The sequence below is a fragment of the Onthophagus taurus genome, chromosome 6, assembly GCF_036711975.1.
Source record: "Onthophagus taurus isolate NC chromosome 6, IU_Otau_3.0, whole genome shotgun sequence".
Taxonomy (NCBI): Eukaryota; Metazoa; Arthropoda; class Insecta; order Coleoptera; family Scarabaeidae; genus Onthophagus; species Onthophagus taurus.
In genome coordinates this window covers 2,805,761-2,833,744 of record NC_091971.1, presented here as the reverse complement: position 1 = coordinate 2,833,744, position 27,984 = coordinate 2,805,761, and the positions used below count along the sequence as shown (strand labels likewise).

The 27,984-nt window shown below is 33.5% G+C and overlaps 1 protein-coding gene across 1 annotated transcript; it reads left to right on the top strand.

Moving 5' to 3' along the window:
* The first annotated feature begins 27 nt into the window (after nucleotides 1-27).
* On the top strand, nucleotides 28-26,508 carry LOC111424882 (myosin-VIIa ck). Its single transcript, XM_023058604.2, has 11 exons — nucleotides 28-180; nucleotides 4,754-4,793; nucleotides 6,606-6,866; nucleotides 6,994-7,557; nucleotides 7,615-9,440; nucleotides 11,352-11,539; nucleotides 11,919-12,136; nucleotides 12,192-14,034; nucleotides 22,667-23,774; nucleotides 23,838-24,105; nucleotides 26,124-26,508. Exons 2-11 carry the CDS (start codon nucleotides 4,776-4,778, stop codon nucleotides 26,331-26,333), a joined length of 6,504 nt encoding a protein of 2,167 aa, XP_022914372.1. The 5' UTR covers nucleotides 28-180; nucleotides 4,754-4,775; the 3' UTR covers nucleotides 26,334-26,508.
* Nucleotides 26,509-27,984: the final 1,476 nt, after the last annotated feature.

Genomic DNA, 27,984 nt, shown 5'->3' with positions numbered 1-27,984 from the left:
TCTCCAGGTGATACTACGAATTTTAACAGTGCAGTTTCTCGGTCGAAACGTGTCGCACCTCCGAAGAAATAGTGATGTGTTAAATAGTGTCACGAGTTCACACAGAAAACGGATATTTTCGCAAAAACCCCAACCATTGAACATAATATTATGCGGAGGATATTATAAATTATCGAAGAGGTAAGCTAAATTAGATTTTTCTTCATATCGTTGGTATCATAAATTGTTAAAGAATTACACCGGACGAGATTAAAGTTCTCATCGAGTCTGAGGAGGAGGATTTCGAACGAAATTCTCTCTCCGTGGTGTGTAGTTACACGTAGACACAAACTGTCCGATTCGAAAATAACTGTGAAAAGTTGTGACCCGTTAAAAGCAAATAAAAGTGTATTATGATGAGGATGTGATTATTTTATTTTTGGAAAAGGTTTTATGTTCTTTTAAAAGAATCTTTTTAAGATAATCCGTTGTATGGGGGAATCGTAAAGGAAAGAGGTCTTTAGCCTTTGAAACGGTTGAACAGGTGCCTTAACTAATGTAAACACGCCGGTTTTAATGAATTTTTATTAACACACCTAAGTAAAGAGTAACAATTAAGGGGAAAAAAGAATATTAAATAATCCTACCACTTGATTGTTTAATTATTCATTAATTTTTATCTCATTGCCATCGCCATCGTTGCGATAAATGCTAAAGTAAATATTAAAATGTATACACAAGAAATTGTTTACATCTGATAAGAAAAATTTACTAAGCACTTTTTGTTTTGTAATTTCTTATTAGAAAATAGCTATTTTTGTGGCGACCTTGCAGTATAATAAAAATTGTTGGTAAAACGTTTAACTTGCGTGTTTCAAACGTAAGTTAAAGGACAGTTTATAACAAGTACACCTTATCGTGTGTGAATAATTGTGCAGAATGAGTCATTGATAATTTATTATTAAAATACCTTTTTTTTATCAAATACATAGATTCTTCGGTTTGTTATCAATTTAAATGACTTTTGAAAAATGTATTTATGGTTAATAATTTACATGAACAATATTGGTGTGTTTTATTTTTGTATTACAAAGAGGAATGTTGGATTCTGTTTCAAATCTTGCATTCTTAAACATCTGTGAGGCACATAGTTGTCTAGATTCTAGAAGATTCTTTGGTTTTAAATATTTTTCATCAAATAATGCTACTATACTGACCAATATTCACTGATTGTTGATAATGTTAGGCTAAGATCTGAATGCGTGGATTGCTGATGATGACCGATTCAGATATTTTTAGATTATGAATAATTTTACAGCATTTCTATTCATTAATGACATCTTGTGGTCGATATTGTTGAGATGCATTTCGAATAAAAGTAGTAAGTGAAAATTTAATTAGGAGGCCTCCAGGAGGACAATCCAGAAGAAGCTAGATAAAGTTTTAAATTCAATGTTGTGACGGTAATGGTGATTATGTGCAAGTTACATTAGAAATATTGTTGTAAAGAAGATTAGGCAAATTAAAGTCTTCCGTAATGACCAAGGGCAAGCTATAACCTTGTATATTCATCGTCTAATCAGGAATATTATATGTATAAACCACAGATAATAACCATCTAATTTTAATCCCAATAATAGAAGTAATTAACACTGCAGTGTAAACTAAAGACAAGAAACATGTATTAAGATATATTAATTTGCATCATCATTATATACTCAAAGACGTCATATTTCTAGAACGACAATATTAAATCCAGTTTTTATAGCTTTTATTTATAAATAGACAACCAGTAATTTCAGCAACTTTCAAGGTTTGGAAGTGTTTAATTGTTGACCTTGTGGTCTATATCATCATTAAATTTGCAAACTTGGTACATTTAAAAATTTATACTTCTTGTAACTTAAAAATTATTTGGATTGCTATAAAATTTATCTTATATAAAACTAATATTTTCACACCATTTTATCTAAATGATTGCAAATGACTATTAACCGTTTCCGTTTTCTAGTACTAATTAAATCGAGGATATCCCTTTCATCGTTAAAATACTTATCTGTGCTTCATTTACATTTATGTCTTTTGGCTACTTTCTAATTAAACATATAAATCAAAAAAGCGTTTAGCGTTTATTTATTAGTGTTTATATAAATTATGTATCTGAAAATTTATATTAGCAATTTATTAATTTAAACCAAGTTATAACCATATATCTAACAGGACTTTTTAGTTGGGAGTAATTACAATCCATTTTCATTACTGCCCGTTTATATTCAACTATTCACAAATTACCGTAACCATCTACGTACAATGTTCATAAATATCGTTTTAGTGTAGTAATTGATGAATTCTTTATTCGGTAAGGTAAAAAATTAAAAGTTTCATGTGGGTTTAAGTAACTAGGAAAGTTATTAATCTTGATATCCAAGTAAAATGAGTAGGATTAATATGCTTAAATTAACAACTTTTATGTTGTAAGTATGAATCATATCTTTAATTGATTAATTGATTCGGTTTACTTGGAGAAATGGTTTAAATAAAATCTTTTCGTTGATAAAATTGCTTATCATGCTTTATTTTTTTCTTTATTAATACTTAAAGTACACTTAAAATTGTAAACCACTTCGCAGGATTAAAGTAATTGAGTTCAAGTACTTTAATAGTTTTAATTTATATAAAAAATTTAACGTTACTTATGAGGCCAAATTAACTTGTACAGTAAAGAGACGAATAGCTATAGTACTGTAGAAGTTTGCTATAGTCAACCGGATTTTGTAACGGCAGTTTTTATGGTATACCTCTGGTTTGTACGTGCGTGGTAAAGGCACCAAGAGTTTATACACAGAGAAACAGACACCTTTTCCTTCATTGGTAAACGATGAACGGTACTTTTCGGTTTGTTTTATTACCACGGGAATGTCACATATTTCTTTTTAATTAATTTTTATAATATATATTAATAATTAGATCCTAGAAAGTAATTTCACTATTAACATTTCGTCTTAAATATCCTAGAAAGTGAAAACGATTTAAATTTTCTCTTGGATTACTACTCGAATTGATGTCATTTAAATGTAACGATACAGTCTCAATTATCTCCACAAATAACCTCGTTAGCCATACAATTAATTGTAAAAAATTCTTCGGTTAACAAAAAGTTATCCAACAATAACACCTTTTTTGTTCATTTCTCTTTCTCAAACAGCTCACAAAAATTTCTAATCCAGCTACAAAAAAAAGAAAAAAGTGGTATAAAAAGTTCCACTTTCCAGTCGATGGTAATCGAGCATAAAAATCACGTTCAGTGTAGCTTGAAAAATGTCATCTTCTTGGGGCGTGTAGACAACGGAGACTTTAACGTATCCGAGTCGAGGAGAAGAGAAACTGATTGCCATCATTATCTTTCTGCTCTGAATGGGACACCTGATCCGAGGAGGAATTTCAATTGTAGGCAGTAACGTATAGGCTTCGTTCTTCGTATACCACACTATCCGATATGGCGAGAGAGTAGTAGTAGAGAGTTTTATGTACCCTTAGGGTATAAAACTCGTCTTAAAACATTCTTTCGGTTGACAGTAAACGTATCGTTAACCTTAGGCTATGATGGTATGCATTAATAAAAAGTTTTCTTTTTTTAGTTCAAAAGTCGTACTTAAAAGTTAAACTCGCGACACAAATTTCACTGGTAATAATCCAACGCAGAGTTTGAGAACTAGGTTACTGTTATTAAAACCGCAAGGATTTAACAGTTCATTAGCCGCGACCGAAACCGTTTATAAACTCTATAATAACCATCAAAAAGTTTTTTTAATCGAATCATCATTTACGCTTTAAAAGCTCCGAAAACGAAATTTACTCGAATCATCAAAATGTTTCTTTTTATTTTATTTCGTAATCACGTTTTCACGAAGAGTCATTATTCACGGTGGTGTGATGTAAGAAATTATCCCATTAAAAGTGTTATGGAGGTCCATAAAACACAAGTTTAACAATAGGTAAAGGTTTTCTTTTTCTTTCTGTCGTATTTTCTTGCTGGCGAATACATTGAAAAATGCTTGTTGTGTGGAGAATCCGTTCGAAGATTCCGCAACAGGTGAATGGAGCTATTGTTCTACGGTTCGTTAACGATAATGATAGTTTTCGCTTGTTCCTATGGTAAAGGGAAATAGGGGATGTTGTTCTACATAATACCATAATATGTGCGTGACGTTAGAGCGCTCGTTTTATTGTATTGTTCTTGCTATTTGTTAACAGTTTTTAAAAAATAAAGTGAATTTTTACTTTCCCTACAAATAATTTTACTTTAATAATACGTAAAGGTTTTTGCTTCATGTTACATCCTTCTTTGGAAATGGCTTCTAGCCTGCACTAATATTTTTTTGAGGTAATCTTCATATCATTATATTCTGCGTTTAGTGATGATCTACTAAATACTGATATCAACCAATTACTACTATCTATAGTAACAAAACTTAACTTCTGGATGCGCCCAATTATTTGAAGTATTAGAATCAACTACTAGGTTATGGTTTTAGCTACTATCGAAACTGTATCTAACTCCTAGATATCATCTAGATACTGGAATTGTCGTATACATATACATGACACTTTGCGCGCTTTACTAGCAGCGAGATGTTAAGTTATGATAAGTTCTGATCACCTCTGCCACTTATCTTTTCGATGAGCTTAAATAATATCATCAGCTTAAATTAAATTATATTATTATTAATTATGTTTTATTACAATCAAATAAAATTATTTTATTTTGTTTTAGGTGGCGTTGATGACCTTCTACAATGGTTATCGTGACGAGGGTAAGAACCTTTATAAAAATTTCTACAATCATTAACAATACCGTTTGAAGAAACGACCATAAAAATAGGAATTTCGAAAGTAATATAAAATTTAACATTTAACTGTTAACGTTTCCAAACAGAGAATTGACGACCTTTAAGTCTCCATATCCATTTACAATCTAGTTTAAATTCAAATTTGGCAGAAAACCTAACTGTACTTCTCGCACACATAGACCTCCTTTCATACAAAAAAAATCTTCTTTCTATTTACCAATAACTTAAATCTGCTGATCGTTAAATGATTTTAAAGAAGAGAAACTTTATGAAAAATCAACTAACTGTTTCAGAAATACAATTACCTCAAACACTTTCTTGTTTATTCATAGATTAGAAACCGAGAATATCAACATTTTAAATGTTAAACTTATCGCTTTATTTTTTTTCTCTAACCCGGTTAATATGAAAGGAGAATAATTCATCGTAAGACAGCAAAAGCTTGTAATTCGTCGTCGAGATCGAACAAGTTACGTGCATTATGCGAGTATCTCGTCGACAACGTCTCGTTCTTCAAGCAACAAGAAATGTTAATTTCAAGGTCAGACAGAAACGAGACTGAAGATCACGATTGTATAAAACCATAAGATGAGCTTGAAACGTAGAAAGTCTTGCAGTTTTTTTAAGCGAAACCACGGCAACGGCAAGAACAAATACGGCAAGAACATTTAGACGGGTTGGATGGAAAAAGATTTGTCAAGGTGAAATTTTTCTTCATAGATATAGAGAAAGTAATCAATCTTTTTTATATTACTAAATTTATGAGTTGTGTGTTTAAGAAGTCAAGGAATGTATAAGAAGAGATTTTTTAATGGATTTATTTACTTTCTCTATGCACATAGTTGACACAGTTTGAAGGTATCACGTGATGATGATGATGATGATCTCTTGTGGTGTTCGCTTAATTTATTCTTCACGTCGACGGTTTGTTTCGCAGAGTTTGTGCTCGTTGTTGGTGCGGCATACACCGGAAACAACGCTGACACGGTTTGGTGGTTCGGAACGGGTCGACCAACGGGGCCCCCATAAAACCGCCCGTTGTTTAATCATCACGCATCCCAGATACATTATTGTGATACCGGACATCCTAAACGGAAGAATGAATTTTTATTTTTTGAAAAAAAAATGAGTATAAAAAGATTTATTGGAAATAAAACAAACAAAAATATCTTTTCATTTGTGTGTATGTCTTGAAAAGTACGTAAAAGTATGTCTCGATATTTGTGTATGTAGGAGAAAATGTGAAGAAATAAAATGCGCAGGTGACTGAGAGCAGGTGTGCCACTTTTACTGTTGGGATCATTAGAGTTGAATTTAAAATAGAAGATGCGGAGAAAACAATGTACATTGAATTCTATTTTCTCATGTAATTGCTGAAACTTATTCGGGTTCAAAAAAAAAATTAATTGCAATTTTATAATTAAGAGTACTAAAATGTGATGGTGGAGGAGCCGGGGGTTATTCAAAAAAATCTTTTAATTAACATCTACATAACACATCTTCTTTTTAACAATCTAAACCTTTATTAACTCTTTAAAAACAAGGTTAGTTATTTTTTGAATACAATTAGCAATGCAAATTATTTCAAAATAAGAGAACTTTAGAGATACTTCGACTTTAATTTCATTACTTTTTCCTGCCGAGATTTACATAATCTCTTTCTTAGAAGGAAACACGCACTACTTACTATAAATTATACTTTTATCTTATATTCTTGAGTATTATTTTTATCTTCAGTTAATAAATGATTTATAAAAACATTTTTTATACTTTTAGGGTGACTATATTTGGATCGAACCAATATCAGGAAATGAGTTCGACGTTGCAATCGGAGCAAAAGTCGTCTCGGCGGAAGGGCGAAGGATCGCCGTCCGAGATGACGACGGTGAGGAGCATTGGTTACAACCAGATCGAAGAATTAAAGCAATGCACACCACCTCCATTCACGGAGTGGAAGATATGATCGGATTAGGTGATCTCCACGAAGCAGGAATACTCAGGAATTTGTTGATCAGATACAATGAGAATCTCATTTACGTAAGTTAAACGCATAAAGATAAATTTACGGTTTCATTACGACTATAATTTTTAACTTTAAGCTTGAGTAATTTATTATAAGGACACTTTATTTATTTAACCATGAAGGATTTCTCATATTTTTTAGACGTATACTGGTTCAATCTTAGTAGCAGTTAATCCATACCAAATTCTCCCAATTTATACGGCTGAACAAATCAAATTGTACAAAGAGCGGAAAATCGGAGAACTTCCACCACACATTTTTGCGATAGGCGATAATTGTTACGCGAACATGCGAAGATACGGCCAAGATCAATGTATCGTTATCTCCGGGGAATCGGGAGCAGGAAAAACGGAAAGCACAAAGTTGATTTTGCAATATTTAGCGGCGATAAGTGGGAAACATTCGTGGATAGAGCAACAGATTTTAGAGGCGAACCCCATTTTGGAAGCTTTTGGAAACGCTAAAACCGTTCGAAACGATAACAGCTCAAGATTTGGGAAATACATCGATATTCATTTTAGTACAAACGGTGTTATTGAAGGGGCTAAAATCGAACAGTATTTATTAGAAAAAAGTAGAATTGTTAGTCAAAACCCGGATGAAAGAAATTATCACATTTTTTATTGTTTATTGGCGGGGTTAAATCGAGAAGATAAAAAGAAATTAGATCTTGGGGATGCTAGCGAATATCGATATTTAACTGGGGTGAGTTAATTTTTAATTTATCTTTATTTTTTGTTTCATTTTAATTTTATTTTTTAGGGTGGTTGTATAACTTGTGAAGGAAGAGCTGATGCAGCAGAATTTGCAGATATTCGAAGCGCAATGAAAGTATTATTATTTACTGATCAAGAAATTTGGGATATTCTAAAACTTTTAGCAGCTTTACTTCACACGGGAAACATAAAGTACAAAGCTACAGTCGTTGATAATTTAGATGCCACAGAAATTCCCGATCACACCAACGTTCATCGGGTTGCGCAATTATTAGGGGTTGCTCCTCAACCTCTCATCGATGCTTTAACAAGAAAAACATTATTTGCTCATGGAGAAACTGTAATTTCAACTTTATCTCGAGAGCAAAGTGTCGATGTCCGTGACGCATTCGTTAAAGGCATCTATGGGCGATTATTTATATTTATTGTTAAAAAAATAAACAGTGCAATACATAAAGCTAAAGAAAGGATAAGTAGAAGATCGATAGGTGTTCTTGATATATTCGGTTTTGAGAATTTTAATCATAACAGTTTTGAACAATTTTGTATTAATTACGCCAATGAGAATTTACAACAATTTTTTGTTCGTCACATTTTTAAATTGGAGCAAGAAGAATATAATCTCGAAGCTATTAATTGGCAACACATAGAATTCGTTGATAATCAAGATGCGCTTGATTTAATTGCAGTTAAACAACTAAACATTATGGCTCTAATCGATGAAGAAAGCAAATTTCCCAAAGGAACGGATCAAACTATGTTAGCCAAATTACATAAAACTCATGGAGGGCACCGAAACTATTTAAAACCCAAATCAGATATAAACACAAGTTTTGGTTTAAATCATTTCGCTGGGATCGTTTTTTACGATACTCGAGGATTTTTAGAAAAAAATCGAGATACATTTAGCGCTGATTTACTACAATTAGTTACAATCTCAAAAAATTCTTTCCTACAACAATTATTTATCGACGATATAGGGATGGGTGCAGAAACAAGAAAACGAACCCCAACTTTATCAACACAATTCAAAAAGAGTTTAGATTCTTTAATGAAAACGCTATCAAATTGCCAACCTTTTTTTATAAGATGCATAAAACCAAACGAAATCAAAAAACCAATGATGTTTGATCGAAATTTATGTTGCCGCCAATTAAGATATTCAGGCATGATGGAAACGATTCGAATTCGAAGGGCTGGATATCCAATTCGCCATACTTTTAAAGAATTCGTTGAAAGATATCGATTTTTAATCTCAGGAATTCCACCATCACATAAAACCGATTGTAGATTAGCAACATCACGTATTTGCAAAGCCGTTTTAGGTCACTCCGATTATCAGCTTGGAAACACAAAAGTCTTTTTAAAAGACGCTCACGATCTTTTCTTAGAACAAGAACGTGATCGGGTGATTACACGAAAAATTTTAATTCTTCAAAAAAATATAAGAGGTTGGGTTTATCGACGAAGATTCCAACGATTAAAAGCTGCCGTTATTATTGTCCAAAAACACGTTAAAGGATATCTACAAAGAAAAAAATACAATCAAATGAAAGTCGGTTACATGAGATTACAAGCTTTGATTCGAAGTCGCGTTTTATCACATCGTTTTAGACACTTAAGAGGTCATATTGTTGGATTACAAGCTCACGCTCGAGGATATTTAGTTCGAAGGGAGTACGGACATAAAATGTGGGCGATTATAAAGATACAATCTCACGTGAGAAGAATGATTGCTCAACGGCGGTTTAAAAAGATTAAATTGGAACATAAAAAGCATATCGAAGCTTTGAAATTGAAGAAAAAAGAAGAAAGGGAGTTGAAAGACGCTGGGAATAAACGAGCTAAAGAAATTGCGGAACAAAATTACAGGTAAATTTTTTTTAAACACATTTTTTATGTTGTGTAAAATAAATATTAACCCTTTGTGTCCCGACGGTACTTTAAAGTACCGGTAGTTTTAAAAACTCATTTTAAATCATTTTAAAAAGAAAGCATTCAGCTTTAATATAAAATAAGTCTCATTCCTTAATTTCAATAAACACAACTTCCAGGAATATTTAAATTAGCATCTTTTTTGACACTTTTAGGTTATACGAAAATGTAAGTTTTGTTTCAACATTTTTTTTCCTAATATTTTTCCAATCCAACCCAACAATTATTATACATCATTTTAAAGAGAAAGCTTTGAGCTTTAATTTAGAATAAGTCTCATTCCTTAACTTCAATAAATACGGCTTCCAGGTATTTTTAAATTATTATCTTTTTTGACACTTTTAGGTTATGCGAAAATGTAAGTGTTGTTACAACATTTTTTTTCTTAATATTTTTTCAATCCAACCCAACAATTATTATACACCATTTTAAAGAGAAAGCTTTGAGCTTTAATTTAGAATAAGTTTCATTCCTTAATTTCAATAAACACAGCTTCCAGGAATTTTTAAATTATCATCTTTTTTGACACTTTTAGGTTATACGAAAATGTAAGTGTTGTGTTACAACATTTTTTTTCTTAATATTTTTCCAATCCAACCCAACAATTAGTATACATCATTTTAAAGCGAAAGCTTTGAGCTTTAATTTAGAATAAGTCTCATTCCTTAACTTCAATAAATACGGCTTCCAGGAATTTTTAAATTAGTATCTTTTTTGACACTTTTAGGTTATACGAAAATGTAAGTGTTGTTACATTTTTTTTTCTTAATATTTTTCCAATCCAACAATTATTATAAATCATTTTAATGAGAAAGCTTTGAGCTTTAATTTAAATTAAGCTTCATTCCTTAATTTCAATAAACACAGCTTCCAGGAATTTTTAAATTAGCATCTTTTTTGACACTTAGGTTATACGAAAATGTAAGTTTTATTTCAACATTTTTTTTCTCAATATTCTTCCAATCCAACCCAACAGTTATTATACATCATTTTAAAGAGAAAGCTTTGAGCTTTAATTGAGAATAAGTTTCATTCTTTAATTTCAATAAACACAGCTTCCAAGAATTTTTAAATTGGTATCTTTTTTGACACTTTTAGGTTATACGAAAATGTAAGTTTTATTTCAACATTTTTTTTCTCAATCTTTTTCCAACCCAACCCAACAGTTATTATACATCATTTTAAAGAGAAAGCTTTGAGCTTTAATTGAGAATAAGTCTCATTCCTTAATTTCAATAAATACGGCTTCTAGGAATTTTTAAATTAGCATCGTTTTTGACATTTTGAGGTTGTACGAAAATGTTAGTTTTAACTCGCTACTCTTTTTCTCAATATTTTTCTTATTCAACCCAACGATTATTATACATCGATTTAAACAGACAGCTTTAAGCTTCAATTTAAAATAAATTTCATTTCCTTCTTCCAGGAATTTTTGAATTAGCATCAATTTTGACATTTAGATTATGCGAAAATGTTCTGTAGCTACAGGTCTGATAAATAAATATTCAAATTTAGTGCGTCCACGAAAATGTCGTAGCGCAAGTTCAAAAGAAAGAGGAAGTTGTGAAAATTGATAAAATAATTATTCGGGAGACGATCTTATTTATATAAAAAGAAACTACTTTAAAAAATAGCATAAAAAACACGTTTCATAAGACTTAAAGCACTCATTCATTCAAATTAGATAAAAAACTAGATAAATTAATAACCACCAACTTGAACTGGTCCATAAAATGTTACCAAAATCTCATTACAGCATCGGATGCTGTAAGGAGTCTCATTACAGCACCCGTTTGAGTAATATAATAGCTTTTATTACCGTCGCGAATTACAAAATATATTTTTTAGAGAACGAATGTTTGAGTTGGAACGTAAAGAAATGGAGTTGGAAATGGAGGACAGAAGACGCGTTGAAATGAAGAAAAATTTGATAAATGATGCTGCAAGAAAAGCTGATGAACCTGTTGATGATTCGAAATTGGTTGAGGCGATGTTTGATTTTCTACCTGATAGTTCAAGTGAAGCTCCTACACCAGGTAGGAGTGCCTAGACATATCTATTTGTTCTAGCTTTGTGTTTAATTGTATTTAATGATAGATTTTTATTTCATTATTTCACTTACTGAAAAATCACTGCTTTTATAATTTCTGTTTAATTAATTTTCTGTTGGTGTAATGTAATCTTTTTTCTTGCATATTAAAGTTGTTTCAGCGCCCCAATTTCAGTTGACACAGATAGTACTACCAGGGTTTTATGAAATACTTTCTTCAAAAGAAATAATAAACATGTAACTCTCTCTTTACATATCGATCTAAATTCAAAGTAAATCTCGATCGATCCAAAGTTTAGTTTATCTTCACGCGTTTCTAATGAAACCTATCAATGAACCTATAGAATTCCGTTTTAAAATTTCAGGAAGAGAAACATCAGTTTTTAACGACCTTCCCTCACAACCATCTGAAAATGAAATCATCAGCCCAATGCAAACACAATCCGAAGATGAAGAGGATCTATCCGAATTTAAATTCCAAAAATTCGCCGCTACTTATTTCCAAGGAAATATCGGCCATCAATATTCCAGGAAACCTTTAAAACATCCATTATTACCGTTACATACTCAAGGGGATCAATTGGTAATACTAAAAATAATATTTAAAGATTATATTTATAATTTTTATTATTTCTTAGGCAGCGCAAGCTTTATGGATAACAATCTTACGATTCACTGGAGATTTACCAGAACCACGTTATAGTACAATGGAACGCGATAACACCTCAGTTATGTCAAAAGTAACGGCAACTTTAGGAAGAAATTTCATAAGAAGTAAAGAATTTCAAGAAGCCCAATTAATGGGTTTAGATCCCGATTCATTTATGAAGCAAAAACCACGCTCAATTCGTAATAAATTAGTCTCGTTAACCTTGAAACGTAAAAACAAACTGGGTGAAGATGTAAGAAGAAAACTTCAAGATGAAGAATACACAGCTGACAGTTATCAAAGCTGGTTGGAATCAAGACCAACGTCGAATTTAGAAAAATTACACTTTATAATCGGTCACGGTATTTTGCGAGCTGAATTAAGAGATGAAATTTATTGCCAAATTTGTAAACAATTAACAAATAATCCATCGAAATCATCACACGCTCGAGGTTGGATTTTATTATCGCTTTGCGTTGGATGTTTTGCACCTTCTGAAAAATTTGTGAATTATTTAAGAGCTTTTATTAGAGAGGGACCACCTGGTTATGCGCCTTATTGCGAAGATCGATTAAAACGTACGTTTAATAACGGAACTAGAAATCAACCACCGAGTTGGTTGGAATTGCAAGCAACAAAATCAAAAAAACCTATTATGTTACCAATAACATTTATGGATGGGCACACAAAAACTTTATTAGCTGATTCAGCAACAACCGCAAGAGAATTATGTAATCAATTATCAGATAAAATAGGATTAAAAGATCAATTCGGATTCTCACTTTACATCGCTTTATTTGATAAGGTATCATCACTTGGAAGTGCTGGCGATCATGTAATGGATGCAATTTCACAATGCGAACAATACGCAAAAGAACAAGGTGCTCAAGAAAGAAACGCCCCCTGGAGATTATTTTTCCGTAAAGAAATTTTCGCACCATGGCACGACCCAACTGAAGATCAAGTTGCAACTAATTTAATTTATCAACAAGTTGTGCGCGGTGTTAAATTTGGGGAATACCGTTGTGATAAAGAAGAAGATTTAGCGATGATTGCAGCCCAACAATATTATATTGAATACAACACAGATATGAATGTTGAGAGATTATTAACTTTACTACCTAATTATATCCCTGATTATTGTTTAACAGGGGTTGATAAAGCGATTGATCGATGGGGTGCTTTAGTGGTCCAAGCTTATAAAAAAAGTTATTACCTCAAAGAAAAAGTTCAAATATTACGCGTAAAAGAGGATGTTGTTTCGTACGCCAAATTTAAATGGCCCCTTTTATTCTCACGATTTTACGAAGCGTATAGAAATTCAGGTCCAAATTTACCCAAAAACGACGTGATAATCGCCGTGAATTGGACTGGAGTTTACGTCGTTGATGATCAAGAACAAGTTTTACTTGAATTATCTTTCCCGGAAATTACAACGGTTTCTTCACAAAAAACCAATAAAGTATTTACACAAACTTTTAGCTTGAATACAGTTCGCGGGGAAGAATTTACGTTTCAAAGTCCGAATGCTGAGGATATTAGGGATTTGGTTGTATATTTTTTAGAGGGATTAAAGAAGAGGTCAAAGTTTGTTATCGCTCTTCAAGATTACAAAAGTCCGGGGGAGGGATCAAGCTTTTTAACATTCCAAAAGGGGGATTTGATTGTTTTGGAGGAGGACAGCACAGGGGAGACTGTTTTAAATTCTGGATGGTGTGTGGGAAGGTGCGAAAGGAGTCAAGAAAAGGGTGATTTCCCAGCCGAAACCGTTTATGTATTACCGTCGATGACAAAACCCCCGGGTGATATTTTGATGTTATTTAACACAGAAGGTAAGTTCTTTTTAAATTAAGTTTATAACAACGAAACCATAAGATTGAGGTCATCATGATTTTTACCAAATAAGACAAATCAAAGGCCTTCTTCCATTTACGTAATCGCGAATCTTGCGTAAGAAACCATTAAAGAATCGAATTGCTAACATTAGAAAGTAAGCAATAAGCCTTATTGCTTTGCTTCAAAATGTAATTATCTCAAGTCTTAAAACATATAACAAAATATTTATTTCTTAAACGTTTAATACGTTCCATCTAAAGTGAAAGCAACCTTTTTATTAGGAATACAATTTTAATCTACTTCGTACCGATCACGTTTTGTTTACTGTTAACTTTTTTTAACCATATGTAGAACGTAATGCTTTCTGAATAATAATTGATGATTTTAAAAAAAGGTTACTTTTCAAAAAAAGAAATTCGCCGGGGTTTACTGGGGGCAAATACCTAATCTTCCGTTATTGTCTCGGAATTGTTCACTTTCAAAGTTATCCTTGAACGGAACCTTAGAAAGAAACCTCCATTTGATACGATATTGGATATATTGTAAAAGAGAGGAGAAGTAAATGTCAGGAGTTTCGCGATAGCGCTCAAAGATCACGACGGGCGATTATTATTGCGCCGGGTTCTCGCGTTTACAAACGGTATCTCACGGTGCGATATTAATTGCAACGCTGTGCGTAGAGCTTATGCAGTTTCCAAAGTGTTGTTATAGATAGTCGCCGTAAAAAAATCTTAAAAAGTTAAGTTAAATCCTAATTAAAGAAGTGTTTTTTAAAAGTTTATCTTAAAGTAGAAAAAGAAAATGAGTTTATATCGATATTATTTTCGAGGTAAGATTTTATTTAATATTATTAATTAGAAAATTTTATAACAATTACTATTAATAAAGTTTTAGAAATCACAAAATGAAATCGTCACTTTTTCAAATTCACTAAACATCTTTACTTTTAAGAAAGTTTAATAATTTAATACAATCCATATCATTGACATAGTTTTACGATAAAATATGTGTCTCTGCGAAACAGGTGCGACCCTGCTAATGTTTATTTATACACTCAACGTTGCACATGCTTAAACCAACAACGTACACGTTTTAATTTATTTAAATAAAAATTTTAAATTCTCCTTCTATTACTCTCCGGACTTTATCGTAATTTTAATTTAATATATCGGTTCATTCACGTGCGTTTACTGACGTGTAGTAAAACGTGACCATTTTTACCATCGATATGCTTGTAAATCGTTAATCACGCTATTCATTATGAATATAAATTATTTCCTTATTTAAATTGAATGAAAACGATTGAATGATTTTATATTTGTGGAATAAATAGCGGTAATGTGTAAATAAATGCATTACGTTGTGATGATATAATCGAATCAATGGAAAGCGTAAAAAGTTTTAAGCTCTATTGAAACTTGGTTATTTGTTTAGTTTTTACGATCATGTTAAGCAATGTAAATCGTGTAAGAAGTTTTGAAATTACTATTGAAAGAATTATTAGCAGTAAGTTATACAATAAAAATGCGGTAAACAATTTTATTAGTTATAATAATTAATTTTATTGGGAATCATTTTTATAACACTTATTTTAATCGAAAATTCTGCAAAAACTCTTATTCCTTGCCAATTCCTTACTACAAAAGATCTTTCTTTATATTAACGTTCGAGTTCTTCCCCTTGGTTAGTTTCCATTCGTTCCATGTGTCTAGCCCACTAAAATCTTTGTATCTCGGAAGTCTAGATACGGTTGGCAGAAGTCAATTCTTGGATATCCTGTTGATTTATTGCTTACACAAAACTAGGTGAAATAACTATTTATTGTGTTCAGAAAACTAGAAGCTGAAAACTTAGCTGGCAGAAAAATATGAATACTTACTACTTCTAGAAGATTAGATATTGCTAACAGAAAACTAAGCATGAAGCGTGGATGCTTCACCTCCGTAGTGGTAATCTTGGTATTTTGTTGAATAAGCGATTACCTTAGAACTGCATTAACCATGCGATGTCGTTGGCATTACTTCAAGGTCATCGTCCCCAAACGTCCAGTTATATCTTAACCTGTGTACTGTCTTAAGGTCCATTACATTGGTTTTATCTATATTTACATGTAACCTTACACATCTGCTTTCTCTTTCAGTCCTTCATAGCAGTCTTTCAAAAATCTCATATTTATTTTGTTATCACAGCAATAGATTGTGAGTTTTATGAATCTTTTTCTATTATGGCATCACTTACTTGACTTATTTTCTGTCACTCCATGTGGACCATAGGATAACAGTAAAAGCTCTCCATCTGATCCGATTGGCAGCAAGGCGTTTTATTTTTCTCTGGGATTACTTATCGTGTGGTCAATCCAACGTCATTTCCTCACCTTGATTTAGTCTCTAATGGGTCGTTGATTCCCACAAGTCCCACAAGATTGGATATTATATCCGGCCTTCTCACGTTTCTAATAAGTCGCAGGCATTGATTATGTATGTAGTTTCACGTGGGGGTGAGTTACTCACAGCACTTAGGCCCCAGCGGACCCTTTGTACGTCCCCACAGTTTACTGTTCATTCAAGGGTCAGAAAACCAGCCCAATCTTTTCATGAACGTTAATATAGCACAGAAAGGTATGTTCCTTATATCCGAAATTTGGAGCCATGGTACTCCGAAAATAGAGGTTTGGACAGTCACAAACAATATGACTTACCGTCTCGTCTTCCATTTCACACCCTCTACAGAGGGGTGTATTCGCCAGCTTCATGTAAAACATGTGCTTACGTAACCTGCAGTGTTCGGTCAGGAAGTGGGTGAGAAGCCTCAAGTCACTTTTCGATTTTCCCAGAAACTGAGTAGATGTCTTCCGGTCAGGGTAGAGCAGAGTTTTCTTAGCAAAGGCACGTACTGCTGTCCCATCCCATCTATCGCAAAAAGCTCGGTGGGAGATGGAGTTTATCAGTTTTGATGCTGTATTAACAGCTAGTGGTACAAACGGTTCAGCGGAGATCGGTGACTTGTTAGCCGCCCGTTTCGCCAACCTGTCCGCATGATCATGTCCTTTAATTCCGATGTGTCCTTTTCGCCATTTTATCGTGACGTTGTTGTATACGTTTGCCTCTTCGAGTGATTGCCCACAGCACTTCACCAACGATGATGCAGTATGATGCCTGCCAACCGCCAGCATAGCCTGTCTGCTATCAGTACAGATTACAACGTTTCTGCCGACTTTTTTGGAGTCGATAATCGCATCGGCTGCTATATTTATAGCAATTAATTCGGCTTGAGCAGTCGTGCAATACGATCCTAACGAAGTGGAATGCATTGATTAATAAACACCTGTAATTTTTAATTTTACAACGAGTTGGTACCTTTATGCTAATGCCAGCATCACCGACTGCTTTATTTCCTTGGATGGCACCCAACCCAACGCAACCCAACCCTTTTTTTTTTTTTACGAGGTTGGGGAAAATCTGCGAACAGACATCTGACCTGGGATCTTGAGCGGTCAGATAGTGTGGGGTTAAGGCACAAAAGCCCCGACCCACTAAAAACCCCTTTCCTCGTCTTCTCCGGGAACACTCTCACGAGCTTTCTTCGGAGTATTGTAAATTCATTCTCTCTGCCATTGAACCTTCTCCTCCCTTTCCTTTGTTACAACCACCTCCCTTACAAACTCTTCCACAATCTTCCATTTTTCTACACTTTCTAGCATAACTTTCGTACAGTTTTCCGGCGTTAGCTTAACTTTCAATTTTTTCCACATTTCCTCACGTATTTCATTCCATCTTTTACAAGCAAAAAATGTATGCTCCACATCATCTATTTTATCTTCACAATAATCACACATTTCTTCCTCTCTTCTCTTATGTTTGTGTAAGTAGGCTTTAAAGCAACCATGACCACTCAAGAATTGGCACATAGAATAATTTATTTCTCCCCATTTCCGAGTAACCCATGTTTGAACATTTGGAATTATTCTTTTCGTCCAATGTGCTTTACCAGTGTTCGTGGTCCATCGATTGTTCCATTCCTGCATTATTTCCTCCTCCAGAATGTCACGATCCTCTTTTGTTTTCCATCTAAACATTCACCTTCTTGCCATCAACTCAATTGGGAATGAGTTTGCAATGACCAATAACGCTTCCGTAGAGACAGTTCTGTAAGAACTGACAATTCTTATCAAAATCTGTCTCTGTAATCTCGTCATCTTTTCTTTGTGTTTTTTAATCTCAAACACCCCACTCCAAGCTTTGCAGGCATATAGCATCTGCGAAAAAACTACCGAGCCTATCAATTTCCTTTTCTCCGTACTTGGTCCATATGTCGAACCCATCATCCTGTGCAATGCATTTATAGTTTTCTGCGCCTTATTGAATACATATTCAACATGAGGACCCCATCTCAAGTCTCTACCAATCATTACCTGGGTATTTGAGTGAATTTCTAGAATTTACAATGTGTCCTGCCACATTAATCTCAATTTCTCCTCTACTTTTCCTACTTTTCATCAATACGCATTCAGTTTTCTCCGGTGCCAGCTTTAAACCCATAAACTCTAATTTATCAATAATTACTTTAATAACACGATGTGCTATATCGGTAATATACTCCTTACTCCAACCAGAAATTATAATTGCCAAATCGTCTGCATAAGCTACTAACTTAACATCTTTAATTTGCATATCATCTAAAATTTGATAAAAAAAAATATTCCAAAGTAATGGACCCAAAACAGAACCCTGAGGGACACCTCTAGTCATCGGGAAACTGGCATTATTACAAATCACATATCTTTCTCCTAGATAGTCTTTAATCAACCCAACCCAACCCAACCCAACCTCGGAGAAATTTAAAACTGACTTATCCTAACATTCCTTCACTGTGTAATTGGGAGTACTTCACGCTATAATTAGGGTTCAAAAGAAAACCGACATTCCTTCACGCTTTAATTAGGGTTTAAAAACAAAACTGACCTATCCCAACATTCCTTCACGCTATAATTGGAGTTTCTTCACGCTATAATTGGGGTTCAAAAGAAAACCGACATTCCTTCACGCTATAATTAGGGTTTAAAAACAAAACTGACCTATCGTAACATTCCTTCACGCTATAATTGGAGTTTCTTCATGCTATAATTGGGGTTGAAAAGAAAACCGACATTCCTTCACGCTCTATAATTAGGGTTCAAAAGAAAACCGACATTCCTTCACGCTATAATTAGGGCTCAAAAGAAAACCGATATTCCTTCACGCTATAATTAGTGTTTGAAAACAAAACTGACCTATCCTAACATTCCTTCACGCTATAATTGGGAGTTCTTCACGCTATAATTAGGGTTCAAAAGAAAAGCGACATTCCTTCACGCTATAATTAGGGTTCAAAAGAAAACCGACATTCCTTCACGCTATAATTAGGGTTTAAAAACAAAACTGACCTATCCTAACATTCCTTCACGCTATAATTGGGAGTTCTTCACGCTATAATTAGGGTTTAAAAACAAAACTGACCTATCCTAACATTCCTTCACGCTATAATTGGGAGTTCTTCACGCTATAATTAGGGTTCAAAAGAAAAGCGACATTCCTTCACGCTATAATTAGGGTTCAAAAGAAAACCGACATTCCTTCACGCTATAATTAGGGTTTAAAAACAAAACTGACCTATCGTAACATTCCTTCACGCTATAATTGGAGTTTCTTCATGCTATAATTGGGGTTGAAAAGAAAACCGACATTCCTTCACGCTCTATAATTAGGGTTCAAAAGAAAACCGACATTCCTTCACGCTATAATTAGGGCTCAAAAGAAAACCGATATTCCTTCACGCTATAATTAGTGTTTGAAAACAAAACTGACCTATCCTAACATTCCTTCACGCTATAATTGGGAGTTCTTCACGCTATAATTAGGGTTCAAAAGAAAAGCGACATTCCTTCACGCTATAATTAGGGTTCAAAAGAAAACCGACATTCCTTCACGCTATAATTAGGGTTTAAAAACAAAACTGACCTATCCTAACATTCCTTCACGCTATAATTGGGAGTTCTTCACGCTATAATTAGGGTTCAAAAGAAAAGCGACATTCCTTCACGCTATAATTAGGGTTCAAAAGAAAACCGACATTCCTTCACGCTATAATTAGGGTTTAAAAACAAAACTGACCTATCCTAACATTCCTTCACGCTATAATTGGGAGTTCTTCACGCTATAATTAGGGTTCAAAAGAAAAGCGACATTCCTTCACGCTATAATTAGGGTTCAAAAGAAAACCGACATTCCTTCACGCTATAATTAGGGTTTAAAAACAAAACTGACCTATCCTAACATTCCTTCACGCTATAATTGGGAGTTCTTCACGCTATAATTAGGGTTCAAAAGAAAAGCGACATTCCTTCACGCTATAATTAGGGATTCAAAACAAAACTGACCTATCCTAACATTCCTTCACGCTATAATTGGGGTTCAAAAGAAAATCGACATTCCTTCACGCTATAATTAGAGATTCAAAACAAAACTGACCTATCCTAACATTCCTTCACGCTGTAATTGACGCTTCACAACATTCTTTCCTGGGATGATTGACGTTTCAAAACAAAACTGACCTTACATAACATTCCTTCATGGTATAATTATCCATCAAAGAACCTCTAAGCTTTCTGCGCAGTGCTATATGGTTTATCTGGTTCTTTGTAGTATGGTCATTCGATACCCATGTAACCTTGGGGCAGTTCTTATTGCTGCGCAGAAATTCACGAACATATCTCTATTTTCATTCAATTCTCTAATTCCATGGGTTACCATAACATGTTCTACCCCTTCGTTGTTCTCCCTCACCTTTGCATTCATATCTCCTATAACAATTCTGCCCTCATAAGAATAAACGCGGTATGTTCAAAATTGTTCAAATTTGAGTTAAGGGCATAATATGGTTTATCGTACATCTATTTAATCGTGTAATAACTAAATTTGTCGTATCTTTAATATTACCTTGTAAAATCATATTCGATTTTTGCCGTATGTACCAAATCTCCCATGATTTATAAGGATAAACGCAGTATATTTGCAATGCTAAGAATAAACGCGGTATGAAGCCCATTCGCGCCTAAAGATACCGCGGACATCCTTAGTACGCAAAAAATACCGCGCTCTTAGTAACGCCTAAATTTTCTGTAGCAACAACACACACTATGACATGCGCATTACAATAATTGTTTTAATAATTCTGACAAGATGACATTGAGTTTTAGCTGTGCCAATGCAAATTAATCTGATTTTATCAAGAACTGGTGCTTTTTGACATTTTTGGTTAGAATGGTTAATTCTTCAGATATATCAGCCAGTGAAATTCTGGTAAACTACTTTGAGCCCGGCCACAGTTTTATGGCCGCTGATAGCTTTCTTCACCAGATAGAACTATCCTTAAAAAGACATGGGAAAATATACGACTTTGATGATTTTTCTAAAGCGGTTCGTGAGTGTAGAATTAAAAACAAGCCAGAAATTAAAGTTATGAATTTTACTGATTTTTATTTATGGAAAGATTTTAAATCCCAGCAAAAAGGCAAACAGGACAGCAACCGATCGCTTCTGACAAATATAAAATAGCTACAAGCAAGCCGCGGATCATTTGTTCTAAAATACAAAAACTCGTGTGATCCAAACGCAGAACTCAAAACCTTGGATTTTTTGTGCAAGAAGGCAATGAAAAAATGTGGCTTAGTTCTTCCATTAACCTACCTTTCTGGACCACGAGGCTTTCCTAAATAAGAAAGATGAACTATTAAGGGTGTTAAACGGTATCATTCCAGAAAGCAGGCAAATATTTTGGAAAAATTTGCCCGAATGCGAAGGATAATAAATATATACCGTATTTTCTCGAATCTTATCCGCACTCGAATCTAATCCGCACCTCGATTTTAAAAATGCAATGTTGGTAAAAAAAGTTGGTTTTCCAATGTAATCCACATCCGATTGTAATCCGCATTTGATTTTAGAGCATACAAAATTTGTAAAAAGGGTGCGGATTAGATTCGAGAAAATACGGTATTACCTATTGTTAAAAGCATTTTTAAATCCATTTTTTATTTCTTATTTTAATAAAATTGTTGTTGATATATTTAACGTGTCTTTAAAAAAATGAATTTCATGCACGTACCACGCTACGGATAAACGCGGTAAGGCAGAAAATCAACACTTACCGCGTTTATCCTTAGAATGTTACAATAATTTAACAAAATATTTGCGGTATGTGGAATCTTGAGAAAAATACAGTATTTTTTTAAATTTAAGCTATTTAGGGAATAAACTATAGTCACAAAACCAAGGTATTCACCCAAAAAAGTAAACTTTTATGACACATATCTAAAGGCTGAGAGAGAACACAAAAAACGTGTTTTCTCAGTTTCATGTTTTTGTGACATACCGCGTTCTTCTTTATGAGGGCAGAATTAAGATATCCTTTTTATTGATTAATTCATCAACCCTCTTTTTGCTCAATATCTAAGATTTATATGAGAGAAATTAAAGACGTATTTTGTAATTATTGCGCAGTTTTCATCATAATAATAAAAGTATTTGATTAATGACTTCAATTTCATTTAAGTTCGTAAATTATAAGTTATTAAAAAAAAATTCATTTTAGGTGCAGAACATGGTCGTCGTGTAAGTCAACAATACATGGTAAATGGAACGGAATCAAGAGATAGACCACACACCCTCTCAGATTACGCAATAGATCACTTCAGACCTCCCAGTAAACGCACAATGTCCAAAACCCTAACGTTAACGACCGCTAGAAGGGGTATAGACGATTTATGGCGACATTCTCGAGACCCAATTAAACAACCCTTATTAAAAAAACTTCTCACCAAAGAAGAACTGGCCGACGAAGCCGTTTTTTCATTCAGCGCTATCTTAAAATACATGGGAGACTTACCATCGAAAAGACCGCGATTAGGTAACGAATATACCGATCATATTTTTGATGGGCCGTTAAAACACGAGATTTTACGCGACGAAATTTATTGTCAAATAATGAAACAATTAACTGATAATCGAAATCGAATGAGTGAGGAGAGAGGTTGGGAATTAATGTGGTTGGCGACTGGGTTGTTTACGTGTTCGCAAAGTTTGTTGAAGGAGTTAACTTTGTTCTTGAGGACTCGTCGTCATCCGATTTCTCAGGATTCTTTACAACGTCTCCAAAAAACTTTAAGAAACGGGCAAAGAAAATATCCCCCTCACCAAGTTGAAGTCGAAGCAATCCAACACAAAACCACCCAAATCTTTCACAAAGTCTATTTCCCCGATGACACAGATGAAGCGTTCGAAGTCGATTCAAGCACCAGAGCAAAAGATTTTTGCCAAAATATTAGTCAAAGATTGAGTTTGCGTTCAAGCGAAGGTTTTAGTTTATTCGTGAAAATCGCTGATAAAGTTATTTCAGTACCGGAAGGGGACTTTTTCTTTGATTTCGTGAGACATTTAACGGATTGGATTAGAAAGGCGCGACCAACTCGTGATGGGATTACCCCACAATTTTCTTATCAAGTATTTTTTATGAAAAAGTTATGGACCAACACTGTTCCTGGAAAGGATAGAAACGCAGATCTTATTTTCCATTTTCATCAAGAATTACCTAAATTGATTAGAGGTTACCATAAGTGTACTAAAGAAGAAGCCGCTAAATTAGCCGCTTTGGTTTATCGAGTTCGATTTGGCGAAAGTAAACAAGAATTACAAGCAATACCGTAATAATAATAAATTTTTTTTTTGTCTTGAGTTAATCTTGATGTTTTTTTTTTATTTTTTAGCCAAATGTTGCGTGATATAATTCCATCTGATTTGATTAAAATCCAAAATGCTAATGATTGGAAACGTGGGATTGTTGCATCTTATAACACGGATGCAGGGATGAGTCCAGAAGATGCTAAAATAACTTTTTTGAAGATCATTTATAGATGGCCCACGTTTGGGTCGGCTTTCTTTGAGGTTAAACAGACCACAGATCCGAATTATCCCGAAATGTTATTGATTGCTATTAATAAGCATGGAGTTAGTTTGATTCATCCTGTTAGCAAGGTTTGTTTTTTAATTTATAATAAAATCTCGATATAACGGATTAATACGTGGTTACTTAGGTTCAATGAACAATATACAAGAATCTAACGCTAAATAACAACTATAGTTAGAATTAAGATTGCTATTAGAACTAACACTAGAGCTTGAGCTAGAAACATTGGGGTTTAGACACACATCTCTTAAGACGGCTAAATCCGAATATTTCTAGTTCTAGTTCGAGTGTTCTAGTGTTAGTTCAATAAAAATATACAACAAAATAGTGCTGAATCACAATTAAAACTAGAACTAACACTAGACCTAGAACTAGAATGTTTCTAGTTCTAGGTCTAGTGTTAGTTCTAGTTTCAGTTCTAGCATCAAAACTAACACTAGACCTAAAACTAGAATCATTCGGGTTTAGCCGTCTTGAGAGACTTGCGGCTTAACCCGAATGTTTCTAGTTCTAGGTCTAGTGTCAGTTCTAGTTTTAGTTCTGGCATCAAAACTAACACTAAACCTATAACTAGAAACATTCAGGTTTAGCCATACGCTTCTTAAGACGGTTAAACCCGAATGTTTCTAGTTCTAGGTCTAGTGTTGGTTCTAGTTTTGCACTAACACTGTTATTAGAATTACCAGTAGACCTAGAACTAGAATCATTCGGGTTTAACCGTCTTGGGAGAAGTGCGGCTTAACCCGAATGTTTCTAGTTCTAGGTCTAGTGTTAGTTCTAGTTTTAGTTCTAGCATCAAAACTAACACTAGACCTATAACTAGAAACATTCAGGTTTAGCCATACGCCTCTTAAGACGGCTAAACCCGAATGTTTCTAGTTATAGGTCTAGTGTTGGTTCTAGTTTTGCACTAACACTGTTACTAGAACTAACACTAGACCTAGAACTAGAATCATTCGGGTTTAGCCGTCTTGAGAGACTTGCGGCTTAACCCGAATGTTTCTAGTTCTAGGTCTAGTGTCAGTTCTAGTTTTAGTTCTGGCATCAAAACTAGCACTAGACCTATAACTAGAAACATTCGGGTTTAGCCGTCTTAAGAGGCGTATGGCTAAACCTGAATGTTTCTAGTGCTAGGTCTAGTGTTAGTTCTAGTTTTGCACTAGCACTGTTACTAGAACTAACACTAAACCTAGAACTAGAATCATTCGGGTTTAGCCGTCTTGAGAGACTTGCGGCTTAACCCGAATGTTTCTAGTTCTAGGTCTAGTGTCAGTTCTAGTTTTAGTTCTGGCATCAAAACTAGCACTAGACCTATAACTAGAAACATTCAGGTTTAGCCATACGCCTCTTAAGACGGCTAAACCCGAATGTTTCTAGTGCTAGGTCTAGTGTTAGTTCTAGTTTTGCACTAGCACTGTTACTAGAACTAACACTAAACCTAGAACTAGAATCATTCGGGTTTAGCCGTCTTGAGAGACTTGCGGCTTAACCCGAATGTTTCTAGTTCTAGGTCTAGTGTTAGTTCAATAAAAATATACAACTACCTAGTGCTAAATCGCAATTAAAACTAGAACTAACACTAGACCTTGAACTAGAAAGTTTTGGGTTTAGCCGTGCGTCTTCAGACGCACGGCTAAACCCGATTATTTCTAGTTCTAGGCCTAGTGTTAGTTCTAGTTTTAGTTCTAGCACCAAAACTAACACTAGATCTAGAACTAGTAACATTCGGTTTTAGCCGTTGTCAGAGACGTACATCTAAACTCGAATGTTTCTAGTTCTAGGTTTAGTGTTAGTTCTACTTTTAGTTCAATAATATTAAATATACAATAATCTAGCGCTCAATAATAATTAACATGATTTATACATCGGGGAATACCCCGTGTTTAACAAACTAAGTCCATTATATCGATTTTACTGTAATATTTCTTTCCTGAATCACGTAATTACCTTAATTACCTCTACTAATTATTCAAGTATAATAACAGGAAGTTCAAGTGCAAACAATAGTTACTTTAAACAATTAGATTTTCTTCCATCGTTATTATTAAAATATTGTGGGAATTTAAAAAATTTTTTTTTGTTACAGGATATACTTGTAACACATCCTTTCACAAGAATATCAAATTGGTCTTCTGGTAATACATATTTCCATATGACAATAGGAAATTTAGTGAGAGGATCGAAATTGCTCTGCGAGACGTCGTTGGGGTACAAAATGGATGATCTGCTTACTTCGTATATATCATTGATGCTCACAAATATGAATAAACAAAGAAGTATTCGTATAAAATCCTAAAAAAAATTAAACTTACCTAAAATGAGAGTTAACAAGGAGAAAACAAGGTGTTATTTTTAACAATTTATCTTCGAATTACATTAATGATTATTGTAAATGGTGTTTAAGTGAAAAAAATATATTTTTTAAAAGGAGCTTTTATATGATAAAATAAAATACGTATAGAAATTGTAAATAGTTATAATATCGAAGATTTGATTTCTTTTTTGCATTCTTTATTTATTATTCGATCTGAGTTGATACTAAAAAGAAAAAAATTAATTCTAATTATTCTTCGTGGTTTTATTTTTGTTGTGGTATTTGTAGCCTACACATAGAATTCTCAAATATTAGCATATTTTATTTAAAAAAATTGTTGAATCTACGCTTTTATCTTATTATAAAGAAAGTAAGCATATCTGGTGTGAGTGAATCTTCTTCTATTTTATTACATCATATTTTGTAGCTCATTTATCAAAAAAAAAATATGTATCTGAGATTAATTTTTCTTTTTTAATTGTTATTATTAAATTTGTTATTTTTTTCTCAATTTTGTGAAAATTCTAAATACATTCTTGAAATCCGTCCAATAAAGAAAAATTTATTGAATATTTTTCTAGAACTTTTAATCATAAAAAAATGTCTATTATTAAATTTCGCAAAATGTAAATCGTCTTTATTAATATAAATTATTTTAAAAATGTTGTTCTTAAATATTTGAATTAAAAATTAATCCAACCTAATCATTATTCCTAAATCAATAAATTTTGAATTAATTTCCCATAAATCATTAATTAGGTGCTAAAACCCCATCAATTTCAGCTTTAATAGAAATATCAATAAAAAAAAACTTAAGAAAAGGAAATAAATCGAAATTATGTACAAGATTACAAGAAAACAAACTGTATAAATAAACGAATCGCTTTAAAATGATAGAATTCGAATGAGATCCCAAGAAAGAGAAAGATTCGGTTCCCACACTTAATGATCTGGTTATTATTTCCTCTTCTCGCATACCGCCAATCCGATGACGAGCAACGCGCTCGCAACTTCTCCGTGTGCCTTTAACGTGGGGGCCATGGGAATGAGGACCCCCTTATTAATATACAGTAGGAGGACTAATTATTAAAAATGACGCCGGACGATTGTCTTTTTTACTACACACGCGTACAAGAGAAAAATTCCCACAAAGCTGCGATTTCTTGCCGAGATTTGACCCAGGCATTAACACCGTGTGAAAAGAGAGGAAACGATTCTTTTACTTATGTTAGTTTTAAATGAAGACTTCTTTAAGAATACGAAATATAAGCATGTGAAAATCTGGAGCACTTCCGCACCGACGCGAGTAATCTCCGCCTTTTGTGGTGCGTGGTATAATAGAAGGATATTATAATTACAAGTTTACTCCTCGGCTCGGTCGTCCATTGTAAAAGGGGAGTGTAATTGTATTTTATAAAGTCTCACGGAAGTTCGAATGAATTTCATTAAAAAGTATTTCTTTACAGTATCATTTTGATATTTAATTAAAAAATTTTGAATTAAATACATAAGTGAATGTTAAAAAGTTTAATAGAAGATTTCGTTAACAAAAAAGATCCAGGTCTAGCTTTATTGGTTGGGCTGTTACGGATCGTTCACTCCCAGGCGCGATCCCGCTACTGCACGACGCGGG